This window comes from Nothobranchius furzeri, chromosome 4 (genome assembly GCF_043380555.1).
Source record: "Nothobranchius furzeri strain GRZ-AD chromosome 4, NfurGRZ-RIMD1, whole genome shotgun sequence".
Taxonomy (NCBI): Eukaryota; Metazoa; Chordata; class Actinopteri; order Cyprinodontiformes; family Nothobranchiidae; genus Nothobranchius; species Nothobranchius furzeri.
In genome coordinates, this window is record NC_091744.1 from 78,043,573 (window position 1) to 78,070,047 (window position 26,475).

The following is a 26,475-nucleotide window of genomic DNA, read 5'->3' on the forward strand; positions in this document are numbered from 1 at the left end:
TATCGCCCATCACCCCCTGTGGCCAGAATATTCCACTTGCAACTTCAGACAGGCGGGCCGGTCTGTTAGGACTCAACAAGACAAATAGAGCAGATGGATGTTGGACTGCTTTGATTTGTTCCAAATTAACCACAAATATCCATCATTGCTCTGATGACATCATTTCTAATCACCTTTGAATAATTTGTCTCATTGGTGCTGCCATCTAGTGGCCAAAAGTGAGAAACACAAACAAAATAAATAATATTCTTTATTAAAAGTGGCTCACATTATTAATTTCTTCAGTTGAATATTCTATACATAGTTTTTTCTGAGAAAAATGTAAAAAAACTATTTTCAAGAATTTTTTTTAGCTAAAACATTTTGTTTTTTGTTTATGTGAGTTACATTTATTATTATTTAGAAACAGTGATATGAAAAATGAAGAGCAGGTTAATTACTTATAACCTATAAACTGACTTCTGTTCTGCTGACTCACACAGATGCGGAGATGCTGTAAGACGAGGAAAGCAGCAGGTTGTTTGCTACTTTTGACTGAGTCACTGACAAACTTTATTCTGTGCAGCTGCAACATGGATGCATGGGAGGATGAGAAGAAAAACACAGAGAAGTTGGGAGGTGACCGCTGAAGGCAGCGAGAAACCACTTTTTATACCAGAGATTATTGCGTTATCTGCATAAAATAAATAAATGTGGAAAAAATGTTTCATTGCATCTATTTGTTTTAGTTAAACTGTCTGAAGTCAAAGAGCTGTGAGCTTTTCTGTGTTTCCTCTGCCCGTGAGAAGAAAAACAAAAAGCTTTCAAGTAAAATCTCTACAGTCAACTTTGCATATGCGTTTTTGAAAATGTCATTTTTTATTATGTTTAATATTTAAATGGAATCAGCAGCTTCTTTCTTGAAAACCTGGCACTGGAACTTAATGCCGTTCTCCTCTTGAATGTCACTCGGCACGTCAGGAAATCTTATGTGGAATCGAGAGAGAGAAAACAATCAAAATATATCTAACTCAGATTTTATTCAGTGTTTTATTGTGGAAAAATGTCCTCAACCAGTCAGTCAGCCTCATATTCTTATTTATATAAAGGGATCATTTGCTGTAACGAACACCATGAACAGGCTGCACTCTGACTGAACCAGTTTACTCATTTCCAATTCTAATTTATGATAATGAAAGCAACAAAGCTCTTCAAAGCTTCAGTAAAGTCAGCAAATCCTTTGAGCTGCTCTGACAACTCACAGCTGTGCTGATGGTGAGTTTCTAAGAGGAGGAACATTTTTTTGCCCCGAGTTGAATTCCTCTTTAAACACCAACATGGACAGATAACTCACCGTTCCTGTAGCTGAAACAGTTTTCTGTCAAACTCCGGGAAGAAGACGTCGCAGTCAAAGTCGGCCATCACGTCCGTCAGGTAGAGCAGGTCGCACCACGGGTGCTGCAACGCGTCCTGGTGACCAAAAACAAGAAGGAAAGGCAGAAATTCTGAACTTTAACAGGTTAATTAGTAAAAGTAGTAATTTTATTTATTGTTTGTTTACAAATAATTATGTCACATTCATAAAATACCATAAGGTGCATAAAATAAATTCTATTATTAATTTAATGTGCTTGTGAGTTTTATCCTGAAAGGCACTATATGAAAAACGTTATTTTTTTATTTTTATAATTTCATTTTTGCCATACCACAATAAATACAACAAATTTTTCCAAATAAGATATCATATAGACAAATTAGTGCATTTCTGTACATCCCAGTTTTCATTCTTGGCCCATTTGTTTATGAACATTTAGTGATATAATTAGTATTTCTGACAATCTGGAACATAATTAAAATCTTTATTTTTGATTTCTTGTGGTTTTAAGCATAATATGGATGAATAACAGTAAATAAAAACTAAAAATATTAGTAAAGAAGAAAAGCTACAAACATTTTTTATGTTACTTCATGTTTAAAAGTCTATCATGGCAAAAATAATATGGCAATTATTCAATGTAAATTTACAGGGAAAAAATAATTATCTAAACATTAACATTTACACAATTTACTACATTAATGTTTCACTTGTGTTTCAAGCATTTCAATTTTTTCAACATTTTGTTTTTTTCATTTGAGTTTAGTGCATGATACTGTTAAAAATCACAAACAAACAAACAAAAACTACCAAGCACCCAACTTGCCTGTTAAAAATTAGCTCAGGTGTAGCTCAACTCAGGGGTTACAATATCAAAAACCCCACAGGGATGTTTACTTATAAGAAGTGTTTGGAAATGGTTCAGTATGAACACAATGAGGCTTTAGCTTGAATGCACTTTAACTGAGAATGGATTCTATTGTTTTGGTTGATTGGATGTGGAATTTTGTCAAAGCCGGCAATCATGGGAGGCAAATGAGAGCTCAGACCTGCTATACAAAGACAAAGTCTAATCCCAAAGGCGAGGAGAGGTCAGCAGGCACGTTGGTGCAACTAATGGTGAATTTTGATCCTGTAAAGACTAGAAAAGTGCTCCTCAAAAGTATTTAAAATATCAAATATATTCTACAAAACTGCAAAATATCTTTCTTTTTAGTCTGATAATTAGGTAAGAATTGATGTGAATATTTGTTACTTAATGTGGTTAATTAAACAAATGCAGACTAGAAACAAAAACAAAAGGAGTTTTAGAACGATTGAGCAGTTGTTGCTGCAAATACCGACCACAAGAGGGCGCTAAAACTGTTGTTAAAAGTGAAAAATCCAGTTTAGTTAGCAGAAACAGATGTTATGTGATAAAGAGGTGATGCTGTACGTTTATGTTTTATTCCACAACAAATTCGGGAACTAGAAGAAATATTATAAATTTTTACATGAAACAAAACTGTGTAAAACTGTGTTAAATGTCAAAAAGCAGATGCTTTAGCTGGTTCACCTCATAGACTTGCGTTCCACCAAGAATCCAGACGGTCTCTATGACGTCAGCGAGGGGGTGCTCAGCTGCAAGACGGACTGCGCTCTCAAAGTCCCGACACAAGAAGTGGGCGTAATTTGGGACATTTCTGCAGGAAACGATAGATACAGTTCTGGACTGGTTTGGTGCTGGATCTGGATTTTCTAGATGTGTCTGTACTCACGTTAGTGTTTTACTCAGGACTACATGTAGAGAGTTGGGCAGTGGGTAGATGTTTTCTGGGTGAGAGTTCCAACAGTGTCGTCCCCAAATCATCAAATTGAAGTTACCTACAGAATAATAAAAAAGTAATTACAACATCATATCACTCAGGTTTATTGTCGGTTTTAAATGATTACCTGGTCGAGAAACTCTGGAGATGGTGTTCAGAAAATACTGAAATTCAGACCTGTGGAGGAAAAATCTGCTACTGACTTTTTCCAAGAATGCAGCCTAATACACCTGTTAGAGGCCCTGGTCTCATAAAGCAGCTACAGGTGACTTTGATTTATGGCTTTGTGCAGTAACGTTTATTAACCGGGTAATAAACCAATAAACTCACGGGTCAGCGAAAGTAATATGCAACTGCATCAGTAACACACAAAGGTTCAACTGTCTATTTAGCACATTGATAAGTCCATAATTTATATATGTTTCTTAGATACTTTTACGAATATTCTGGAATAATTAAGATAATTCAGAATAAAACACATTGCAAATGTTATCCGGAGCAACTTGTATTCAACAGAAAACATTCATAAATCTAAATCTCAATCCAATAGGATCTCAATCCAAAAGAATCTCAATAGAGCAACATTCTCGGACTTACGGTAAACTCCAGGGCAGATGGCCATTTTTACCGATTCCCCGGTTGTTACAGACAGCAGCGATTAGGCGAATTGGTTTCCGTTTTTCCCGGTTCTCCCCCATCTCCGTTTCCAGCTGCAAGAGGGAGTCAAACCGAGAAGCAGGAATCAACCAGCTGGGAACGAGCTGTCACCGCCCACCGAGGCTGCTGCTGCGATTGGACACGTTTTTCTTCATTTTTACAATGAAACGTGACTCAACTATGGGGGGCGGGCCGACTGCTTACGTAAAAAAAAATCACAAAGTCTAATGATAATAATAAAAAATAATAATAATAATATAATAATAATAATAATAATAATAATAATAATAATAATGTAAAAAAAAATGTTTTTGAACAGTTGTGCTTCACGTAAAAAAGAGCTGTCATTTAATATTATATTAAATAATTTAATTTTATATATACAATATATATATATATATATATATATATATATATATATATATATATATATACACAATATATCAATAATAATAATACAATATATATACAACTGGCTCCTATATATATATATATATATATATATATATATATATATATATATATATATATATATATATATATATATATATATATATATATATAGGAGCCAGTTATATATATTGTATATATATATATATATATTGTATATATATATATATATATATATATATATATATATATATATATATATATATATATATATATATATATATATATATATATATATATATATATATATATAATATATCAATAATAATAATACAATATATATACAACTGGCTCCTATCTATATCTATATATATATATATATATATATATATATATATAGGAGCCAGTTGAGGTGGCTTGGGCATCTGGTCAGGATGCTTCCTGGACGCCTCCCTGGTGAGGTTTTTCGGGCATGTCCAACTGGTAGGAGACCCAAGGGAAGACCCAGGACTACGTCTCTCAGCTGGTCAGGGAACGCCTTGGGATTCCCCCGGAAAAGCTGGTTCAAGTAGCTGGGATGAGGGAAGTCTGGGCGTCCCGGCTTAGGCTGCTGTCCCCGCGACCCGACCCTGGATAAGCGGATGAAAATGGATGGATGGATGCAAAAATCACATTGTCTTATTTTAAAATAATTTATTTGCAAATTATGAAGGAAAATAAGTATTTAGTCTTCTACAAACAAGAAATATTTCTGGCTCTCACAGACCTGTAACTTCTTCTGTAAGAGGCATCTCTTTCCTCCTCTAATTACCTGTAATAATGGCACCTGTTGAACTCGTTATCGGTATAAAAGACACCTGTGCACAGCCTCAAACACTCACACTCCAACCTTTTCTATGGCCAAGACCACAGAGCTGTCAAAGGAATCCAGAAACAAAATTGTAGACCTGCACCAGGCTGAGAAGAATCTGCAATAGGTAAGCAGCTTGTGAGAAGAAATCAACAGTGAGAGCAATTATTAGTGAGTGGAAGTCATAAAAATCAATGTGAGTTTCTGGATTATTTTTCTCATTTTGTCTTGCATTGTTGAGGTATACCTATACCTATGATGACAATTACAGGCCTCTCTCTCTCTCTCTCAAATATATTATATATATATATATATATATATATATATATATATATATATATATATATATATATATAGATAGATATAGATATATAGATAGATACCAGTGCTGCTCTTGTTTACCAGAGCTGTCCTTGGTGCTGATTCTCTGTATGTCATGTCTGCTTGACCATTACAACCATGGTGCTGAAACCAGTATGGGATGGGGGAGGATATCCATCTTTTATGATCATTTTCTGTATCTGTGGCGCTGTATGGCTGCACAACATTTTCTTCAAACTAAAGATAAATTTCTGATCTGCAGACAAATGAAATTTGCTGAAGATTTTCACGAATCCAACGTGATCCAAAACAAGATTCTTGTTTTCATGTTTACTATATTCTAATACAACAAAGTCAGACAGAAATGGGCTGACTTATTACAGAACATCTCACCATCTGTGACTGATCACAATAGATTATATGATCCAAAAATATCAATTCAGCCTATTTTCCTTAGACATGAGTTGCGATGTGAAGTTTGAATCAGATAACCAATCAAGTCTATTTGTCAGTGCCTGAAGAACACTACATTAAAAACATTAGAATCCAAATCTCTTATTTAGTTTTGTGTGCCTCACTTTCAGGTTTATTATCGACAAAAACGTTGTAAAATATCTCAATCTGCAATTTTGATCAAACAAGTTTGACTTAAAAAGGAAGTGAATTGCTATTTCTTTGTAAAGATGGACGTGACGGCACAAAATCAGAACACAAAATGTGAATCATTTGACTTTTATTGCCATATTATACAAACAAACGTGATCGCTCTTCATATAAAATAGATTTACGTTCAAGAGGGAGAGAAAAAGGACATATATTAGAATTTTTGTGTTTCAGTAATATTTACAAAAAAAGGGAATAATCACAAAACCAGATATACAAAAGTTTAAAATCTAAAGTATTCACAACACTTTGGACGGCCTGATTTATCAACCCTTGTGAAAGCTTTTTAAAAAAAAGGTATGCACATTCAAAACTTCATATAGTTTGTATAAAAATGACATTTGACCCAAGTGGATCATCCAAAGGGGGACACGTATCCCTGTTCACCACTCAGAAGCTGAAGGACAGTAATATCTGATTCTGTTTACCAAAACCAGAGCTAAATGACTGATGTTGGATTTTTAAGACATTATTAATAAAACTAGACACTGCAGTGGAAGACAACAAGCTGCTGCTCACGACACAAACAGAAAAGACTCAAACAAAGCGTCTCTTTATCCTCTCTGAGATCTTACAGCTCTTAGAAGTTCCTTATCTCACATCTAAACAGATGACAGACAAGGTTGTAGACTTGTTACGCAAACTGACGTCTCTCCCGACGACCTCGTCGATTAATCTGTCACGCTTTATCTGCGCAACAGATATTAGCTGCTGCTGAGTTTTGGTAGTAAAAATGTTTCAGAGCTTTTCTTTTTTTACTCATAATTATTTTCACCACAAAAACTATCGATCCAACACTTTTTTCTTCTCAGCAGGCTGACGGTTATTAACGGATGTGACACAAACCCACTTTCTATTTGCTCTGCTTCCAGGGTTTAGAGCTGCGTTCAGGTTCGGTGTCTCCATGGCGTCGTTTTTGCGTCGACTGTCTTCTTTCTGCAATGAAGCACAACGCAGATTATCTGAGACGCATCCCTAATCAAACAGTTTTCCTTTTTGGGCTTACACAACACGTTTTTACAGTGTAGAAAACTGGGTTCAAAACATTGATTTTGTTTTTATATCTGGCTCTTTGGCAGCAGAACAATGGCTCAGTGTGAACGATCATCCTGCAGGCCAAATATTAGAGATCACGATGCAAACAGCTCAGATCTCGTGGGTGCAAGTTTTAGTTATGTGTGTGATGATTGTCAAGGAAATATATTTAAAAAAAAAAGAAAAAAGCATTCGCTCCACCTGTTTGAGATGTTCCCTCCTCCCCAGTCGCATCTTCAGAGGACCGTCCAGGACCTTGACCCGTCCCCGTGTCCACTCTTCCAGCATTGGTGGCATTTACTGGTACTGTTGCCAGCAGCCCTGCAAAGCATTAACAAAGCATTAAAACGTAATCCAACTTTTTATGAAAAAAAAAAAATAGGTTACAGATATTTTCTCTAACATAAAAAGAAAAACACCTGAAATCTAAATAAATCTAGTTATTTTGTGATTTATTGTTAAATTTCCATGCAGAATGTTTATTATCCGTCTTTACAGAGTCCTCTGTAGCAGGAAAGCTGCTGGTAAATCTGCTTCATCCTCTCTATGTTGATGCGGCTGGCCTCGGCGTGGTTCACCATGGGTCGGGGGTAGTGGGTCCCTACGATGCACCTGGCTGCCTTCTGCACCTCCTCAGGGGCATTCCAAGGATCATAGATGTATTTGGCAGGGAAACCCCTCAGTGCTGGTAAATAGCGTCTGGTGAAACAAGAAGAAAAGAATGAAGAGATGAAACTGAAAGCTGTTAGATGGACCATATTTGCACAAATGCAGGTGAAATTAGAAAAATCTCAAACAGCTGCACATTTTTGTAATTCTGATGAAACCATGGGTGTTTCTCCATGTCAAGGCGCCTTGCTTGCAAGGACACTGTCCTTCCTTGGTGAAAGAAAACGGTTAAATGGAGCAGACTTGCATCACGTGACCGCGACTTCCACGGCGGTCACGTGACACGGGGGATAACGTTGTATTTTATACGTATTAGTTTCAGTATAAATATATAACGAGCCTTTTACCTTTTTAAATTGTTTAACCCTCGCACTGTATTTATGGGTGACCCGGCGAGGAAAGTTGACCATTGAGCAGGATCGATGGTTTATCCGCTGAGGTCCATGTGGCAGGGGTGAGGTGGTGCTCACTCCTCACCCCTGCCACATGGACCTCAAGAGATAAACCATCAACCCTGCTCAATGGCCAACTTTCCTCGCGGGGTCACACCCATTAGGATAGTGGGAGGGGTATTTGTTTCTTAAATTAAAAATATGAGTGAGTTACTACCCGCTAGCTAGTGAAGCTGCAGCTACTAAGCAACTAACCAACCATAGACAACTTCTTTGGATCTAAAAAAAAACACATTTTTAATTAGCTGACTTACTTTTAAACTTGAAAATTGTCCCGAAGTAGCTGCCAGCTTCTGATCCGCCGTCTTTTTGAAAATACCGCGGTGTATTCTGGGTAATTTTTGGCCAAGGCTAGGCTACTAGACACCTCCCGTGTATCCTTGCTCAGCTAGCTAAACGGCTAACAAACGGAGAACACACGCCTCGGTAGAACATGAACGTTGGAACCGACTGGACAACGTCTTGGCGGCTCCTGATGACGTATCTCCTAGGCAACCGGGGCGGGCCAAGACATCAAGGCAAGGTTCCTTGACATTGAGAAACACCCCATGACTAACAAACCCCCCCACCCCCCACCCCCCACCTTAAAGTAGCCTGTGAACCATGAGATTGTACTTCACCGTTTCAAAGAATGTGGGGGAAAACAAAAGGCGCCACAACACCTTAAGCGTATAACAGGGAGAGTTTTTATTTATTCGCGTGAGGCCTGACCTGATGTAGTCACCACTGGGGTCTGTGCGTCGACCAAACCCCACGGGGCAGTAGCAGTGGAAAAACTGCTGGAAGAACGAGCTGCATGAGAGCCACATCCAGCTGCCAGCGTTAACGCTCCAGTCCGCGTCAAGTAACAGTTCCTCAAACACCTGCAGTAAACAAAAAAAACACATGGTCAAAACCAGCAAAAATCCAATTACTGCAGCTATTTCTAGTTCTTACTTTCATGCCTTCCTCCCAGCTGATCCAGAGGTCTCCTCTGGTGAGGAAGCAGGCCACAGCGTGCCGAGCCAAATGATGGATCCAACCCTCCTGCCTCAGCTGGGTCATGATGGCGTCGATCCATGGGTAACCCGTTCGTCCCTCCGCCCACTTGGCCAGCGCCTCTGGGTTTCGGTCCCAGGGGATCTGGACACACACAGGATTCCCCTCCATCTTGTCAAAGCAGGGGTTGTTCGTGGCGGTTGTGTAGAAAAACTCCCTCCATAACAACTGGCCGTACAGAGACAGCGGCGGAGTGCTGTGCTTCTTCACCTGATGACATCAGAAGAGTTAAAACCTGTATAGTTTCATTAGCTTTAAACAATTAGATGATGTTTTTTTTACCTTTCTGTACAAATCAGTCAGTTTAAAGTAGAAAAGACGGCAGGAGAGACACCCGAAGCGTAGATGAGGGCTGAGGCCGGTGGGACTGGCCAGCAGGGAGTTGGCGTTCATACGTGGATGCTCAAAGTTTGCCACCCATGCCTGCAACGGAGTCCGTTGTGACATAAAAACAACAATAACCTCAAATTAGATTTTAAAAAAAGGGCTTAAATAAATAAAATACTAGATAAGTTATTTTTTTATTTATTTCCACCATTTTTTGAAGCATGCAATCAACGTTACCTTCCTCTCCAGATGTCGCTCAAGCCTCATGAGGGCTTCTGTTTCTCCACCTGGCCACACTGCGGTGGTGAGACCGGCTGTCTCAAAACCTGTCAGACGGACAGAGCTGTTACCTCCCGACTAAACGAGAGAGCTCATCATTTACATACGCAGACCCACGTCAGAACCAGAGCTGAGAAGCAGACTCCTCATATCAAGAGAATTTAGGTTTTTAACATTACAAAACAAATAACACAATAAAATGCATTTTATAAGCAACAAAAGACTAATTTTCCATTGAGATAAAACTCACACACTGCAATTTAATCGAGGGGGAAGTCACTCTTTTATGTTCCACACATTTACTCTCCTTTTTCATATAGTTTTATTCTTTTTCAGAGAGCTGGGAGATCTCGGAACAGTGCTTTTACTTTGAAAAACCACAGATTCTCAGCAAATAAAGAGGCTCACCAAGCTCTTCTAGCGAAGGAACCCCGAACTTGTCATCGTGATCATCCTTGATGGGAGTGCGGCAGGTTTGAATCGTTTCAGACGTGATGGTTTCGGCGGGCAGCTCCACAGCTTCCATCCTGTTGATTAGAGCCTGGAAGCGCTTGTACGTGAGCGGAGGCTGGCCGCCGTTAAGCTCAATGATCCTTCAGGGGAGAAACAAAGATTCAAAGCAAGTCCGCATTTTAGCGACACGAGACTTCAGAGTAAAACTCACCTGTCCAGGTCATAGAGCGTGTGTGAAATCCGCACCATGACCTCGACACCGGCCTCGCTGGCTAGCTTCTGGATGGCGGCGTCCCGCTCTTTACCGAACGGCTCAGAGTCATTTTCATAAGATAAACGTGTGATCTGCCACTCCTGAGCAACAGTGGTATAATAATACACAGTTATTAATGATGTATGGCACGTGTGATGTGTGTTGTTCACAAGTTTTATTCACCTTTGCTCTGATGTTCTTTGTAATATTTTATAAAACAAAAATCCTGAGCAATCTAAAAAAAAGTAAAACAGTAATAAAGATAAATACATTTACTGTTTGTGTAGATGTGAAGTTTAAAGAAGCATTTTTAGTTCAAGGGCCCGTGTCATGGAAAATCTACTTTCTGGAGCTTTTTACCACGTGATATTATTTCCTCATGGAAATAAAAAAAAAAACGTGCATTTTTTTGTGCATTTTTCTGTTTCAGCTGCAAATTTAGAGTTTTACTTAGAAAATCTTGTAAAGCTTCTAAATAGTCGTGTCATCAGGCCCTGCTCCTCTCCTGGAAGTTAGTCGCCTGAAACCGGTCTCCTCGGGCCAGCACCGGATGGCTTAAGCCTAATTTATGCTTCTTCGCCTGCGTCGGTGCGGAGACGCGCAACGCCACCGTGTGTCGGCGTAAGGGCTCTCCGGCAGGCTCACAGAGGATGACGGACACGTGCCCAAATTTTTAAATATCCATCTAAGGCCATGGAGGCTGAGAGCTTGTGACTGGTCCTGTACATTCATCAACCGCACCGCCCCATGGTTTAGAGGTGGCGGCTGCACGAAGAGGTGGAGGAGAACGAAGGACAAATTTGTCCGTGTTATAAAGTCTCTGAAACACATTAGTAAATACACTATTGTGGACCGGATACATGAATGTAATAGAAGCAGGATACCACAGAATAGCACTACGCCTTCTGTTGTCCTGCTGGGGAATTGCTTTGCAACACTCCCCAGGTGACGGAGACGCCCGAGAGCAGAACGTCTCTGTCAATGCGTGCGGAGCTGACTGAGAAGCATAAATCAAACCTTAGGCGACTGGTGTTATGTAGCAGACTTGGTAGTCCCGTGGTTAGCATGCTCAGGCAGACACATTAACCACTGGACCACCATAGCCAACAGTAACCAGCTAACCTAAGATGCTTTTATAGCCACCTTTTGTCGGAGCGGGTGTGTATAATTCAAAAATAGCTCTTTACAGTCAAAGTGGCACTGAATTTAAATGTTCCAATGTAATCACACTGCTTTCTAATTAAAAAGCGTTTTGAAAACTGCATTTTCTGCCTTAATTATTGTACCTTGAAAAGACGAGGGAAGACATCGGTAGGCTGGCCTCTGATGACAAACAAGCGAGAGTGGAGTTTACGAAGGCTGGCATCTAGATCTTCTAAACACTGCAGCAAAAACCTGGAAAAAACCAACCACAGCAAATCATTAAGCATCCATTCCAAGTGAAGGAGATCTGATAATGTTAGAAAATGCATACAATAAAGTAATCCTGTGATTTATTATTGAATGCAATAAAATACTTGAAAGCATTGTCAGGAAAATTTTAAAATGTATTAAACCAACCGTTTGCGCGGTGTCAGATTAATGAGATTTGGTGAATGTATTATTTTAATGATTACTAAAGCTAGTCGAGCACACATAAGGAGCATAAAAACACTCTGGCCCAGTTTGACGGCCACTCATTCACAAGGCTTTTAAGAATAGGCTCAAGACCCACCTTTTTAGCTTAGCTTTTAACTGATTACTATTTATCTATAAATACATATTTATCTCTTTTATTATTTTTATCATTTTATCTACATCTTAGTGTTTTTACATGATTATGTTTTCTTTTATTATCTTTATAATCACTTTTTATCAGTTACTTTTTATCATTATTAGCTTTTATTATTTTATATGTTATATATCTTAAATCCTCCAGTGTTTCCTCTGCGGAGCCCTCTGCCTTGGGGCCGGTGGTCAGAGGCGGCGGCGGCCGGGGCGCTCCCCAGGTAGTGCCCGGGCACTGGTGGGGTTTCTGCCGTACGCCACTGGGCGTCATGGGCCGGTGTCTTGAAACCCTGTCAGAATGTAAAGGCCATTAAGTAGTACAAGTAGGTTCTCGCCACCCTGTGAACTCAAATGTGATATTTAATTGATATCTCTGGTATGAGACTTGTGTGTGCAGGAAAGCACTAAACAAATTTTATTTTAGTGGATCTGTTGCTGCCAGGGCAGATGGCTCCGCTGATGATGTGTCGTTCATTACCTGACCCATCTGAACTCAGCCTATTGTTTCCTCTGGTGTTCACGAGTGTGTGTGTGTGTGTGTGTGTGTGTGTGTGTGTGTGTGTGTGTGTGTGTGTGTGTGTGTGTGTGTGTGTGTGTGTGTGTGTGTGTGCGGGTGATTGTATGTCCACTTTGGAAGTTGGGTGCGGGAGGGGAACTGTAATTTTTAATTGTTTTATACTTGGGGAGGGGGGCTGGGATGGGAATGTGGGATCTATGGGACCATTTTAATCTGTAAAGCACTTTGAGTTGCATTTTTTGTATGAAAAGTGCTATATAAATAAAGTTGATTTGATTTGAAGTGAGCAGCAGATTTAGGGAGAAGGAAGAACCATGATGGTCACGGTTGTTAGGCAGCAAAATCACAGCCTGCAGCCTTCAGCAGGACCTCAATGGTCCAAGCTGTTTGAGCTTCAACGTCCTGTCTTGGTTTTTACATGATCAGAGTCACGAGTTAAAAAGGTGGTTCACCGACACGTCGCGTGACTTTACCGTGCAAGACTGATTTGTATAAAGCTTTAGGATCTGCACACGGAGCGTTATGTTTTTTCCTTAAACACGTTTCTGTAAAAGAAGCGCTCTTCTGCAGTGACCCCGTACTTGTCTGGCTGGTGCAGTAACTCCAAAGGAGAAGATCACCTCTATCAGAATCGGTCTTTAACAAAAATGCTTCATCTCAACACTGGTGAGGGATTTAACTGACCTAATTTGCACGACGTGACCTTCAGATGAATGACGTTTTCTGAGTGGCTGAAAGAGAAGAACAGTCCTGATGTTTGTTTTGAGGAGTTTGAAACAAAAGAATTTGATTTTAAGTTAAATCAATTTGTAGTGAAAGTGCACACAGTCTGCGTCATAGAGAAACCAAGGCTGTGATATACATATTGTAGCAATTAAAACATATTAATTATGACCAATAAGATGTGATTATTCCATATAAATATGAAATATCAATCTGATTTTTGAATGTTTAATCAAAAGATTCTAGGGTTCTTTGCTTCTTCAGGGACCATAAACACACTTCGTATTAAGTCAGTATGTAGTTTATAAAATGAACTTAATTCTTTTCCTAAACTAATAATTTATACATGACAAGATATGAATAATGAGATGGGATATGGTGGATGTGAGGTGTTGTGATGGAAGCTAGATGTTGTAGCAACCGTTCCTTGTATCTGAGAGAAATTGTGAAATCTGGGTGTAAAAAGAATTTGTTGTTTGGTTCTAAACTAGAGAGTTGTTTATTAGTTTAGCATCAGATGCAATCTGTCCTGTCAAGTCTATGCACCCATGGTGTGGAGGTTCTCGTGAGATCCGGAGGGTCGATGGTCACTGCCGGTGGAGTGAACCTCTGATATCAGGAAACTTGTAGCCAGTTCTGATAGGACCCGTCCAGTCTGAGATCCCTCGAGGTGAAGGCAGGAAGCTGGAATGCTTATTTGCGTCTAATGTTGATGTTTGCTTGGCTCTTAGAAGAGCCGGTTGTCTGGTATCAGCCGCAGCGTTGCAGAGAGGCTTTGGCGGGAGGTCAAAGGAGAAGATGGTATCAAAAAGGCTTCATTCCCGAATTGGCCGGTTCGAGTGTCAGCGAGCAACTGAATTACTCTTGTTTTATTAAACAACTTTGTTATGATTTCTGGCCAAGTTTGGCCTATCAGAATTTGACACGTTTCTGAGTATTTACCTCGGTTTACTGCACATGAGGTAAACTCTCATCACCAACTATTGTTTGTGCTGTAGTTATATTGATCTGTGAACCCTGAAGAACCCCAGTGATGACATGGTGAGATTGCGAGAGATCACCCATTAGACCTGAACATATTTATGTAAATTGTGTGAGCAGCATAAATCAAAATGTTCATTGGAATACGGTGATCTATGAATTGGTGTGGTCCAAGCAGCTTTCTTGCTTGTTGTTGTTAAATTGTAATTATGACATATGGTATATGTCAAAAACAACTAACTTTAAATCTACAAAAATATGTTTTAAAAAAGTTTCTGTAGACATGTAAACATTTAGCCACATGCCATATTTGGTATTTAGGATTTATTCATCAGTGAAGATTGCAAGTAATATTGTAAAGTTTTGAGAAAATAGACTAATGATCGAGTCATTTCCAAACGTGCAGGATGAGATGAATCACGTGGGCGGACAGACGACGCATATGACAAGGTCTGTTTACTACTAAATCTAATAACGGTGTATTATTTGTTAAACTCCGTTATTTCCCCCACTCCAGGGTCGGCTATCCCCTCCTTTACCTCCATCTGTTGATGCCCACATTAGAGGAGCCTGCGAACCAAGGGTCCAGGATGTAGATGCAGCGCAGGCTGTCCGCTCCCCGGATCGAGTCCCTCAGAGCCGGGTTGTCGTGTAGCCGAAGTCCCTTCCTGAACCAGTGGATGGTGTTGACCACCATGTCGCCTTCTTTATTTAGGTCGGTGTAGTCAAGTGAAACGGGCTGGATCAGTCCAAACAAAAACAACAACAACAATAATAATCTATCCCAGCTGAGTAAAAAAAAAAAAAAAAAAAAGCTTGTCCGAGTTCAGCCTTGCTCCATTTCCAGTTGATCCATGTTGAGTCTAGTTAATACATCGACATTAATATATAGCGCTGGCTGCATGTGTGGAAAGAACAAAGGATAACTAATTAAAACGAAAATCCCGTCAGTGTTAGTATAAACGATTAATTAAACATATCAACATAGAACTCAGCTAACAGTATTTTTGTTTTGCCAGAGGCGGCGAGTAAAAATATTATTGTTGTATCATGACACACGAGGCTCCGGCGAGCTCCACAACTACACGCACGCGACTGGTCGACGCGAAAGTCTCACACCGATCTGCCTGTAGAGGTAGGCTACAGTGAACTTACACAACGCCTGTAACAGCGGAACAGAACAAAAAGTAAACACGGGAAATTTTACTACGTCTGTAAACTCAAGCACGCAAAATGTCCACACTGCATCAACAACCCCGCCCACATGAACAAAACAAGAACGGAGCGCTCTGATTGGTCAGAAACACCCGTTATACAACATGGAAGTAGTCACGTTTCCATAATGTGCTCCCCTTCCTCTACTTCTATAACCTCAAATGTGGTTTTAAACCCCTCACACGTGGTTTTTCGGTTATACTTTTGCTAAAGTTTGAATTGTAGTTCATAGTTTTGTAGAGAAACATTAAAATAACTCACAGAAATATCTTTTAAAAGCCACTAATCGGAAGCCTGGGTTGGAGTTATGTAGCGAAGTCAGAAGTACCCGGATGATCACACTGCGCACGGCGCGGCTAGCTCAATTTGGTGCGTTTGATTTGTTGTAGCGTTCGTACCGCTACTATATAGCAGCCGATGGTAGCAGCCCCATTCAGAAGAGTTCCCGCCCACCCACGGCAGGGACAACTATTGAAAGCCACGTTAAATTAGTGATGATATGAAATCTACTGTAGGCATGTAACAGTGGTGCGCGGCGCTCGTGCTCCTCATTTGACCTAGGACATGCATGTGCTTATGCACGAACAAATAAAATAAACAAACACGTGAATTTTGTTTACAAACTGTCCGGAAGGGCTAAATTAATTACCTAATAATATATAAAATTGCATGGTTTAAAACTGTTTTTGCTGTATAACAATTTTCTAAAGAAAAATTACCACAATTGCGTCATAAATAAAGATGGATCCTGATGGCGATAAGTAAGTTACATGTGATAAGGTGGAGAAACGAGGGCCCGACAAGTAGCCAGGGCGCATGACCAATCGGGACACTGTGACAGGACACACACTGCCACATCACATCCTCGTGCTCCCGCGCAGGGTGCCACAAACTTCACATCCATGGACCTACTTGACAGTGCTACATGGATCCTGCCAACAACGCCAAATGTAGGGTGGAGAAAGGAGGGCCCAGGCGGGATTCGATCCCCAGACTCCCGGGTGAGAGTCATATGCTCTAATCAGCCAAAGGGACATCCCCTTGGCCAAGTAGCCAGGGCGCATGATCAATCGGGACACTGTGACAGGATGCACACTGTCACATCGGTGGCAGAGGTGGGATGGGTTTGCTGGTACTAAACAGAATGTGACTCAAAACACTTTGTCGTAGCACCACAACACCTCGGGTCCTAAAAAAAGGTAATAAACCTTATTAACCCAGAAAAGAATATTCTTACTGAGCGTGCAGGGAGGGGGCGTGCCGCACATACATACCACGCCGACAGCAGTAGATCACCTAGAAGGCAAGCACGCTTCTTTTCCAACAGCACGTGGTAACGTTACAGCTTTCGTCAGGTTTCCAAATGTCGCCTCTGTCTGTATGTAGCCTATATCAGTTATCACCAATCTGCTTTTTAACAGCTGATCAGAATACTCACCGCGATCCACACGCATCTAGCTTACGCTGCCACTGTTCCAAAATACAGCTACTGTTTCGTAGTGCAGCTACTTCCGTAAACAAGGGAGGAAACACTGCCCGAGTCTGCTTTTTATACCCACAGCTCCCCTACTGGTGACTGGCGGGGTCAGGTGTTATTTATTAAAATCAGGAGCAGATTACCTCATCCTGCTACATTCCACCCCCCTCAGGAAATCGTCGTCCCGACGATTAAAACTTTTAATCTAACCCCACCTTTAAGTCCACGGTCTAAAAACAGTACTCCAAGCACCAGACAACTGATCAGGGGGCACCGCCAGCTGTAACACAGAGCCACCCACCAACCTTAGGAGATGGTGAACATTCGAGTGCCGCCCCGCTGTTGTACGCTGTGACCGTCGCACGATAGTACCGCCTGAGACCTCAGGTTGTGTCAATGGCGCAGCCAACGGTGGCCAATCCTCCACAGGGGCCTGCACCCCACCAGAGCCAGGCATTTCCTGATCCAGCTGAACTCCAGGGTGCAACAGCTGAGCCGGCTGGGAAACCAAAGCCGCCCTGGCCTGGGTATGCTGTAACGGGCCTGTTCTCACTAGTACCCAGTCATCTTCCTCAGAAGACTCCACTTGATCCTGTTCCGCTGAATGTCCACCAGAGGCAATCACCTCAACAGGTGACCTAGCCCAAACCACTGGCTTCAGCATAGCCCAGTGCACATTCTTCACCTTCTTTACATCGTCAACAGGTGCCACCGTATACACTGGGCCTCCTTCTACCGGGACCCTCAGAACCTTGTGCACCACACTCTTTCCTGCGACAGCCAGCACAACGTTTGCACCTGACTCGTCTGCGCCTCAGAGCTGAGATTGAAGTTCCTTTGGTGGGTCTCTGGGACTTGTGGAGGGACGGGCCCATAGGACGACAAAGAACAGGTGCAGGTGGATTGGGAGCAGAAGGCTGGTACCTTGATGGCCTTTTTGGCCATTTGACAATAGGCTCCCTAGTGTAGACTAGCTTAACTTGATCAGATGCACAATTCCTCAGGACATCCTTCATGTCCTCCAGCAGGGCTGCTGCATTTTGAATCCCAGCAGGAACACACTTTTTGTTGGCAGGAAGCTCCCCCAGCTTCCCTAAAAGGTTCCAAAGGCCCTCCAACTCAAAAGGGGTCAGGAAATGCCGAGGTGTGTTAACTTGAGGCTTTTGTTTTTCGATTTCTTCTTTCTTTATTTCCACTTCGGTGACATTAACTTCATTTTCAGAGTCACTGTTGATCCCATTTGAAGTTTCGTCCATGGAGACATCATTAATCTCCAAGTCAGAGGGGGTCAGTCCGATACCAAGAGAGTATTTTTGGAACTCAGGCGTGAGGTGAGAGATGTTGGTCAGACAGTGGAGGTACCTCTCCAGGACATACCAGCACATCTCATAGTAGAATGGGTAGCGGAACTTTGCTGGCACCCGAGTACGGTCTTCTATGTTGTAGATTCAGAGCTGCATGGGGATGTTAAAGCTGTGAAGGAAATTTCCTCCAAACACCAGAGTGTCCTGTGGGGTGTAGACTGCATGAATCCAACCTGATGGGATGATGAAGGTGTTGCCCTGATTGAGCTCTATCCTCTGACAGTCGTAACACTTGTCCCCCAGGAAGATGTCTCCTTGCTTCCCTGTTAAAACCCAGTTTTCATACATGTCCAGATTTTGAGGTGTGGGTGGAATCAGCCAGAACACCTTTGCCCCTTGCAGGATGTGGTACCAGACTGAAGTTCCACCAAAGTCAATGTGAAAGTCCGTAAAGCATCCCTGCACACTCATGAGGCAGTACTTCTGGACTTTGGGATAATGCATGTCTATGATGGCATTGGTGGAGTCTCTCTGTCGCTCCTTGAGATGGCGAGGCCACATGTTGTCCACCCAATCTACAAGGTGCCCCGATGCCGGTCGCTTGACCAGATTTTCTAGTTTCGTGTGGCTGAACTCCAGGCTGATGACGTTGTAGAGTTTCTCTCTCTCAGATGGTGGTGTCTCATAGCGTCCCCACTGAGCCATTGACATCTCAATTCCCTTCTGGGTGTTTACATCCATCACGTCTACGATTCGTCGACTTCCAACAAGCAACTTCACATCACTCACACTGAAGTCAGAATCAGGCATCTGTAGACCAAGACCATCAGCCTTCCTAAAAATGATGGGTTCCCGGAGCCCGTCCCTCTGTATGTATTCATAAGTGAAATCTTTACCCTCCATAAGTTTGACCAGCTCAGAGCCAAACCTCTCACACTGCAGCTTCTCATCCAGGTCAAACATCCGTTTGCCTTCAATTTCATCATCTGAGATCCCTTCATCCTGATGGCGGCGACGCGTGCCTGTGCGCAAACGTTTGCTGTACCGTGTATGAGGATCCTCCATAATCAGTCTTTTAACCTTTAGTGGCTAAAACAATGTGTCCCGACTAGAGCCTTGGAAACATAACCGTGAAGTCTGTCCCCATGTTATGTTGTTTAAACCTCCATATATTGTTCTGTTTATTATTGTGTGATAAAGTTACTCGACGCTCCAGGCCGCCATTTCGGCTGGTCAGAAAACACAAAACACACAAAAAACTAAACCGTTTACGGCCCGCCTCCTTGCTCATGCCATTGGTCGGATGAAGATCACAGCTTTCAATTAAACAATTATTTTCTTAAAATGGCACAACAATTCATGCAAATTTTATAAAATTCCAGCCAGATGCAGATATGTTTGAACAAGATTCACATCATGTTTTTCTGCTGTGAAATAATTCTACGTGAACAACCCCGTTTATGTTTATGTTTGCTCAAAAGTTAGTAAAACCACTTTTGCAAGAGTAGCTATGAAATATTTGAAGCCATTTTAAGATTAGACACATCTAGTCCCACTTAATCTATAGCAGATGAGAAATGTTAGTCAAACCTCCTTTTCTCATATTGTTCAAAAAACAATCAACAACTGATAGAAGAAACCAATTGCCCAGTAGCTCTCAACTTCTCAAAAATCCGAAATATCCTTTAGTTTGCATTAAATGTCCACTTAAAAGGCAAATTTATTGTGGTTTCATAATTGAAATCCATAACTTGTCAATTGCAATTAATTTTGAATGTCTAATAAAATGCAGTTTTCCCTCACAACACTAGGGGTCACTGTTGGTCCAAAAAGACTCCAATCTGTAGATGGCCCTAATTTATCTGCAATATAAAATGGGACTCGGTGAGAAGCTCTCAGTGTGTTTTAGAGCAGATTATTTTCCTTCTGCAGAAAATCCTTGCTCTTGACCTCGATGCTTTACCTTTTCTCTGCGTCTTAATAGTTTTCTTGCGACTCATCCCACCATTTCCAAACACTCGCGTCCATGGAGGAAGAATCTAAAACCAGTGTCAGACCTGTGAGTGATCCAGCAAATGTCCTTGAAAGTAATTTGGATCTTTTGAACGAGTTCTCCTCCAGTGCAACAGGGATACATTATGCATGCAATCTATTATTAATGGTCTTGAGTCATGTTACGATCCGACATGGACCCTGGCCTTTAGAATATCTGAAATGCCTGATACACACTTGTCCCCTGGCTTACACACACACAAAGACATCTGCTTTCGACGATATTTATTCTGCAATTTGTTTCTTTTTTTACTTTACTCTTAAATCGTTTCACGTGTTTCTGTTGACTCGTTGGATTTTTGGCTTAAACATAGAAACAAACACCTTTTATCCGTGACTTTCGTTTTGTTTCAATTATTTTTTTAATCGTCAGCTGCATAATCTACTTTTATTGATCGTTTAAAGTAATCCAATTAAAAGTCTTTGCGGTTTTGATTCCCCGAGAGTTCATTGGCTGCCAGCTGCTCTCAGTCCTCCAGGTCTCCGCCTCCATCTGTCAGGCACTGCGCTGGTATACAGCACTGAGAGATTGTTGATGCACTGAAGTAAAAATACTGCAATCCAACTTTTCAGGCGTGGATGAGGACTTTCCTTTTAAGTACGGTCAAACAACGTGTTAGTGAGCAGATTTCCTGCAAGGTACGTGCTCGTTACTTCAGCATCTTTAGACATTTCCTCCACTTTCCCCAAATCTTTCTTTTTTATCAGTATGAAGTGCAGATATGGCTAGGAGTAGCAAGTCAGTAGCAAGGACCCTGGAGGATTTGACGCTAGATTCGGGTTATGGTGGAGCCGCCGACTCCTTCAGATCTTCCAGTGCGTCGCTGTGCTGCTCAGAGGCACATGGGGGAAATTACTGGCATTTAACCGACTCCATGCACAGTCGACACAACAGCCTGGACACTGTTAACACGGTCCTGGTCGAAGACGCCGAGATCCTGGAGTGCAGCGGGCAGTGCGCTAAACTACCCGAGCTTGAGGATGTGCCGTGGAGCCTCGGGGAAGTGGCGAGCGCACTCAGCAAGGACAAGGAGATGAGCCTCCCGACCCCCCCGCAGGACGTCCTGCACAGATTCTCGGTGCTGGTCAGCCGCGTCCTGGTCAGGGTCGCCAAGGAGGCGCAGCGCTTGAGTTTGCGTTACGCCAAATGCACTAAATACGAGATCCAAAGTGCCACAAAGATCGTGCTGTCGTGGACGGTCTCGATGAGCTGCATCAGTGCGGCCGTCGGTGCCTTGTCCCTGTACAGCATGAGCACGGAGGAGGACAAGTTCAGCCGCGGCAAGTCGGCGCGCTGCGGGCTCCTCTTCAATGTGGGGAAGTTCTTCAGGTGGATGGTGGACAGCAGGGTGGCGGTCAGGATCCACGAGCACGCGGCGATCTACCTGGCTGCCTGCATGGAGAGCCTCTTCCGCGACGTGTACGCGCGGGTGCTGCGCAGTGCGCTCCTGGAGCGCGACAACGGGATCCCCAAGTTCACCGTGGAGCTCCTGGAGCAGGCCGTCAGCGGTGATGCAGAAATATGGGGCTCTCTGCAGCCCTGGCAGCACCTGATTTGTGGGAAGAATGCAAGCGGTGAGTTGTGAGAGCAACAGGGTCCTCCACTTTGCATCCATCTCCCCTCTAATTCACAACTGATTTAATAAATGATGGAAATCACAAGTAAGATACCAGTAAGATGACACAAGTCAGATTCATTTGTGCCTGATTTATTTCTTCTCTATTCAGAAGCTGTGATCTTTAATTTTAATGCAGCTTCCTTCTCAGTCTAACAATCTTAAATCACTATTTCTGTTCCCCAGGTGGTTTTAAGCAAATATGCAATAGTTTGATTTCCATAATTTACTGTATGCTGCAAATTTTTTTCCGGCTGCAACATCCTCAGGTTCAATGACTCACCCTGAGCTTTCAATAAAAGGGGCCCCTCCCTGCATGCTGGTTGGCCCTGCAGAACGCTTTTTTTTTACCCCCAAGAGAAAGCAGTTTCCTTTCTCATTCTTGTGGACATTTTCTGACTCAATTTCCTGAACAGTTTTCATATTTAGAAACACCTTTAGTTCTAAAACAACCAGTAATTGCTTTCAGATTTCACTCAACCATCACAGCAGAAACCACTCAGACGCTTGCCAATGTTTTGATGAATATTGTTTAAGTGGTGCCATGGCTCCTCTTGCAACAGGTTTATGTAATAAAAAAGCCTCGAGGGGCTTGTGTGCTATCACGCATTATGCAGAGTGATGTAAATAAAACTGAGCTATTGCGTGAAGAAGAGAAAAGTGACAAAAAAGAGTAGATTTAATAATCATAATGAGAAGCCGGTCATAATGAGGAGTTCCTTCTAGTTTCCTCTGGATAGCAGATTCAGACATGATGCATATATGAATGTATCAAATGTGCCACAAGCTGTAAAAATACCAAGACTGGTGTGTAAATGTGAGTGCAGCAGAACATCCGAGCGTGGAGTATGAGCACCTTCTGTGCTGCCTTGAATTATCAGTTGCTCTGCAGTCTGCTCGGCATGCAGAGAGGTTCCAGCTGTTAAAGAGGTGTGGAGAGCAATCATCGTTGCATTAGATCACTGAACAGGGTCAGATGCAAGTTAAACATCTGGAGCATGTAGGATGCAGAATAGCCTTAATAATTGTGTTGCGCAATTTATGTTGCTCATTAAACATCTGACTGAAAAGATCATGCTATTCATTCAGTGGACTCATGGTGCAGGTGAGCTCAGGACCCAAATCAGGACTTATTAAAAATGAAGAGAAACCAGAAACTAAACATGGACCTGATGTCACAACCTGATAGTATTTTTAAAGACAATGGAAAAGATTACAGATACAAGGCAGGTGTGATAGTTGCCAAGACCTGGTGAGCAAAGGGGAGACCAACAGAGAAAAAGGCGACATTTGAAATGTTCACTTTAGTGCACAATTTCATGAGTTTTTGCCATTTTGAACTGTAACGATTATTCATAATGAGCGCTGAAATGATCACATGGTAGGGTACAGAAGTTAGATTATACTCTTTGAAATAAATCATAATGCTTAGCAAATTGAGCTCAGAGCATGTCAGCTAGTGTCAGCAGATAAAGTGATTTTAAAAATCCTTATAATTTCTAGACATTTGTAATGTTAAGGGATCTGGAGACATGTGAATTAAAACTAGTTTAAGCATGAATTGGTTTATTTTGTCTTTGTGGTAGAAACACTCCATGGCAGTAAATCTCATATTGGTGGAAAGCCTGATTAGTCACCTTTACTGCAGCGTGCATCTCGTAAGTTCATCCATCCCTGGAATGATCAACAAAGCTAAACGTGTTGGCTGCTCCCCTCACAACCGTGCCAGGATCTCCTGCAGTATTGTTCTGTTGGTTTTGAGCTTCAAGTGCTGCCAGGTGGGACAGGAGTAGCTCAGGAGGTAAAGCAGGTTGTCCAGTAATTGGAAGGTTGCAGGTTTAATCCTGGCTTCCATCAGAGAATGCTGCTGTTGCGTCTTTGGGCAAGACCCCTAACCCGCCTTGCCTGCTGGTGGTGGTTGGAGGGACCGGTGGCGCCAGTGTGTGGCAGGCCTCATTTCTGTCAGCGCGCCCCAGGGCAGCTGTGGTTACATCGTTGCTCATCATCACCAGCCTGTGAATGGGTGTGTGAATGATTGTGTTGAGAAGCCTCATGGGGGTTTGTAGAACCCTAAAAAGGCACTATAATACACACCATTTACCATTTAGGTGTGTTCCAATGACAGGTGTATGATTGATAATCCACTGACGAGTCTTAGAGAGCTTTGGTATTTTGTGTTCACTAGTTTGGTCATTACTGGTTGAGGACTGGGATGCCATTCCACAGAAAAGTACATCTAAACTGGTGACCACCAATGAGCAGGACAAGCCACGCTGTTGTGACTGTGCATTAGTCTTTCACACACTACTGAGGCCGCTGACCGTGTAAAATGATTTGTGTAATAATGGCCTAATGTTGTTGCTTTTTTCATGATTACTGTGGGAAATGTGAAAATATTATTTACCAAGTGAACACCAACAGGTATATGTGGCAAAACGTTGAAGCTTCATGCTTGTGTGTAGCCTGGCAAGCCAGACTAAATAAATGTATTATTTAGTCTGGCCATGCTCCACTGACGGCTCTCAGTTGTGGGGCGGGTTCTACCGTTGTCTTTCAAATGATCTCCGCATTCCACTGGACAATGAATGTGACATACTCTTGTTTCACTCTGTTGCATCATCCCACCCACCAGGCATATAGAGTGCCCTGATTGGCCCACAAAGCAGATAAAGCTCTGTGATTTGTTCACTAAGCAGATAGAGCACTATGAATGGCCCACCATTATGGACCAATCACAGCTCTTTATTTGTTTGAAACCGCTCTAGAGAGCTGTGATTGGCTAGCCAGAGTCCTGGTAGGAGCTGCTGAGGTTCCAATGGAGCATGCTTAGACCATTCTTTGCAAAGCAAGAATTTGGTCTAGTTCACTGGGCTAGCTTGTGTGAGGAGATTTGCAACATTTTACAAAGAGGCTGTTCTTTTACCCATGTGTAATGGACACTGTCTGGATGTATTTGTTTTAAAGGTGTGGTTTACTTGTTTAATGAATACATTTGCAGTGGTCTCTAGTTGTACAAAAAGTTCTGGTGCGCCTGTTTCAGGATCTCAAAGATTGCCAGATTATAGAGCTCCGGGAGTTGACGTCACTTCTCCCGGCATGCAACAGTTCAAATCGAAACAGCGCCATATTGGCAGGTAGAAGCCGGCAGCTGGACTATTTGTTATTGTCAGAAAACTCAATCAGACAGGAAATATGGTAGATTCCTGTTGTGCCCCAGGATGCAGAACAGACACGGACGACATAAGGAATGAGCCATCTACAGGATTCCCCAAGATCCGGAGCGCCGCAAACGTTGGATCATTGTAATAAAACGCACTAGTGACCGGGCTAAAATGAAACTGTGGGATCCCGAGAGTAAAGGTTTTCACTTATGCAGCGACCACTTCATATCAGGTACTTAAACCAACGTTTCCTCAACTGTGTATGGTATTTATTTTAAATGCTTTTATTACGATTCTTAGTGGGCTTCCTAAACTTATTTTGGCGAGGCTTTTTCTGTCTTATTACTCATAGCAACAAGTAAACGTCACGTAAAACGTTGCCTCGTGAGTTCTGCGTGCTGCCATTTACGTGTTTTATGATCACAGCAATTAATCGGCTAAGCTGTATTTAATTTTTAAGCAATGGTTGATCAATTGTCAGATCACACATAAAAAGCACTTTGGATTGCTATTATCTGTCTCACCGAGACAGATCTCAGACAGATCATGAGACGCTCCTGCCTGACATATTTATTTTATTCACGGAAAAAATCAAACTAGTGATTTCTCTTGGCATTCAGTTTATACATTTAAACAGCACAGCACTCTATTTAAACTACTTACATGTAAATCTGTTATTTGTCCATCCATCCATTTTCATCCGCTTATTCGGAGTCGGGTTACGGGGGCAGTAGCGTCGAGAGGCCCAGACTTCCCTCTCCCCAGCCGCCTGAGCCAGCTCCTCCGGGTAAATCCCAAGGGGTTCCTCGGCCAGGTCCGGTAAGAAGTCCGCTCCGACAGCTTCTGGCGTTTTTCAAAAGTATCCCAGGGGCACGGTAAGGGTCGGAGATGTTTAGTCTATTTAATTTCTGACTATATAAAACGATTTCTTCGGTTTTAAAGAGTGAAGTAAACTCCGACGAAGTAAAATCCAAGCTGATCCCGTTCACATTCATGGTTAAGATCCGTGTTTGTTTACCTTCTTTTACCTGCCAATATGGCGCCTACTAACTGAGAGTCACGTGGGGTCCGGAGCTCTATAGGAGAGCTTCAGATGGCAGGATCTGGAGTCTTACT

General features: G+C 42.0%; 4 protein-coding genes across 7 annotated transcripts in view; 1 reads left to right on the plus strand and 3 right to left on the minus strand.

The window, feature by feature from the left end:
• Window positions 1-237: 237 nt before the first annotated feature.
• Window positions 238-3,936, minus strand: zgc:153031. The gene is made up of 6 exons (XM_015964933.3): window positions 3,757-3,936; window positions 3,287-3,336; window positions 3,112-3,217; window positions 2,910-3,036; window positions 1,334-1,449; window positions 238-965 (listed from the first exon to the last, which is right to left on the minus strand). Exons 1-6 carry the CDS (start codon window positions 3,855-3,857, stop codon window positions 875-877), a joined length of 591 nt encoding a protein of 196 aa, XP_015820419.3. The 5' UTR covers window positions 3,858-3,936; the 3' UTR covers window positions 238-874.
• A 2,396-nt stretch (window positions 3,937-6,332) lies between these two features.
• Window positions 6,333-17,207, minus strand: cry1b (cryptochrome circadian regulator 1b). Of its 2 annotated transcripts, none has more exons than XM_054733281.2 (12): window positions 17,188-17,207; window positions 15,074-15,273; window positions 11,833-11,941; window positions 10,505-10,647; window positions 10,249-10,433; window positions 9,799-9,887; window positions 9,517-9,657; window positions 9,133-9,444; window positions 8,908-9,059; window positions 7,572-7,774; window positions 7,277-7,396; window positions 6,333-6,976 (listed from the first exon to the last, which is right to left on the minus strand). In XM_054733281.2, the coding sequence occupies exons 2-12, from the start codon at window positions 15,229-15,231 to the stop codon at window positions 6,894-6,896; spliced, it is 1,695 nt and encodes a 564-aa protein (XP_054589256.2). In that variant the 5' UTR covers window positions 15,232-15,273; window positions 17,188-17,207; the 3' UTR covers window positions 6,333-6,893. The 2 variants fall into 2 exon arrangements, with proteins under 2 accessions (XP_054589256.2, XP_015820418.3); XM_015964932.3 differs by lacking the exon at window positions 17,188-17,207 and adding an exon at window positions 16,011-16,112.
• A 684-nt stretch (window positions 17,208-17,891) lies between these two features.
• Window positions 17,892-19,614, minus strand: LOC129153608 (lysine-specific demethylase 2A-like). The gene is given in 1 exon segment (XM_070550451.1): window positions 17,892-19,614. A coding segment is annotated over 1 exon segment (1,671 nt). The 5' UTR covers window positions 19,596-19,614; the 3' UTR covers window positions 17,892-17,924.
• A 1,399-nt stretch (window positions 19,615-21,013) lies between these two features.
• Window positions 21,014-26,475, plus strand: part of btbd11b (BTB (POZ) domain containing 11b) — a 110,956-nt gene continuing 105,494 nt past the window's right edge. For 2 of the 3 annotated variants that reach the window (XM_015964935.3, XM_054733279.2), the window contains exon 1: window positions 21,014-22,157. In XM_015964935.3, coding sequence (XP_015820421.3) covers window positions 21,305-22,157 — 853 coding nt within the window. In that variant the 5' untranslated portion in view covers window positions 21,014-21,304. The remainder of the gene's footprint in view (window positions 22,158-26,475) is intronic. The other variant, XM_054733280.2, reaches the window with a different exon arrangement.

What these genes read in the sequence shown, in the direction of transcription:
- cry1b (XM_054733281.2), bottom strand. Translation starts at nt 15,231, where the DNA reads ATGGTGGTCAACACCATCCACTGGTTCAGGAAGGGACTTCGGCTACAC. An exon ending in GTGGGCATCAACAGATGGAG is followed by an intron (nt 11,942 to 15,073) that starts GTAAAGGAGGGG and finishes GGTTTTTTCCAG; the next exon opens with GTTTTTGCTGCAGTGTTTAG. An exon ending in ACGCTCTATGACCTGGACAG is followed by an intron (nt 10,434 to 10,504) that starts GTGAGTTTTACT and finishes TCTCCCCTGAAG; the next exon opens with GATCATTGAGCTTAACGGCG.
- zgc:153031 (XM_015964933.3), bottom strand. Translation starts at nt 3,857, where the DNA reads ATGGGGGAGAACCGGGAAAAACGGAAACCAATTCGCCTAATCGCTGCT. An exon ending in CATCTGCCCTGGAGTTTACC is followed by an intron (nt 3,337 to 3,756) that starts GTAAGTCCGAGA and finishes TTTCCTCCACAG; the next exon opens with GTCTGAATTTCAGTATTTTC. An exon ending in CTGTTTCAGCTACAGGAACG is followed by an intron (nt 966 to 1,333) that starts GTGAGTTATCTG and finishes ATTCCACATAAG; the next exon opens with ATTTCCTGACGTGCCGAGTG.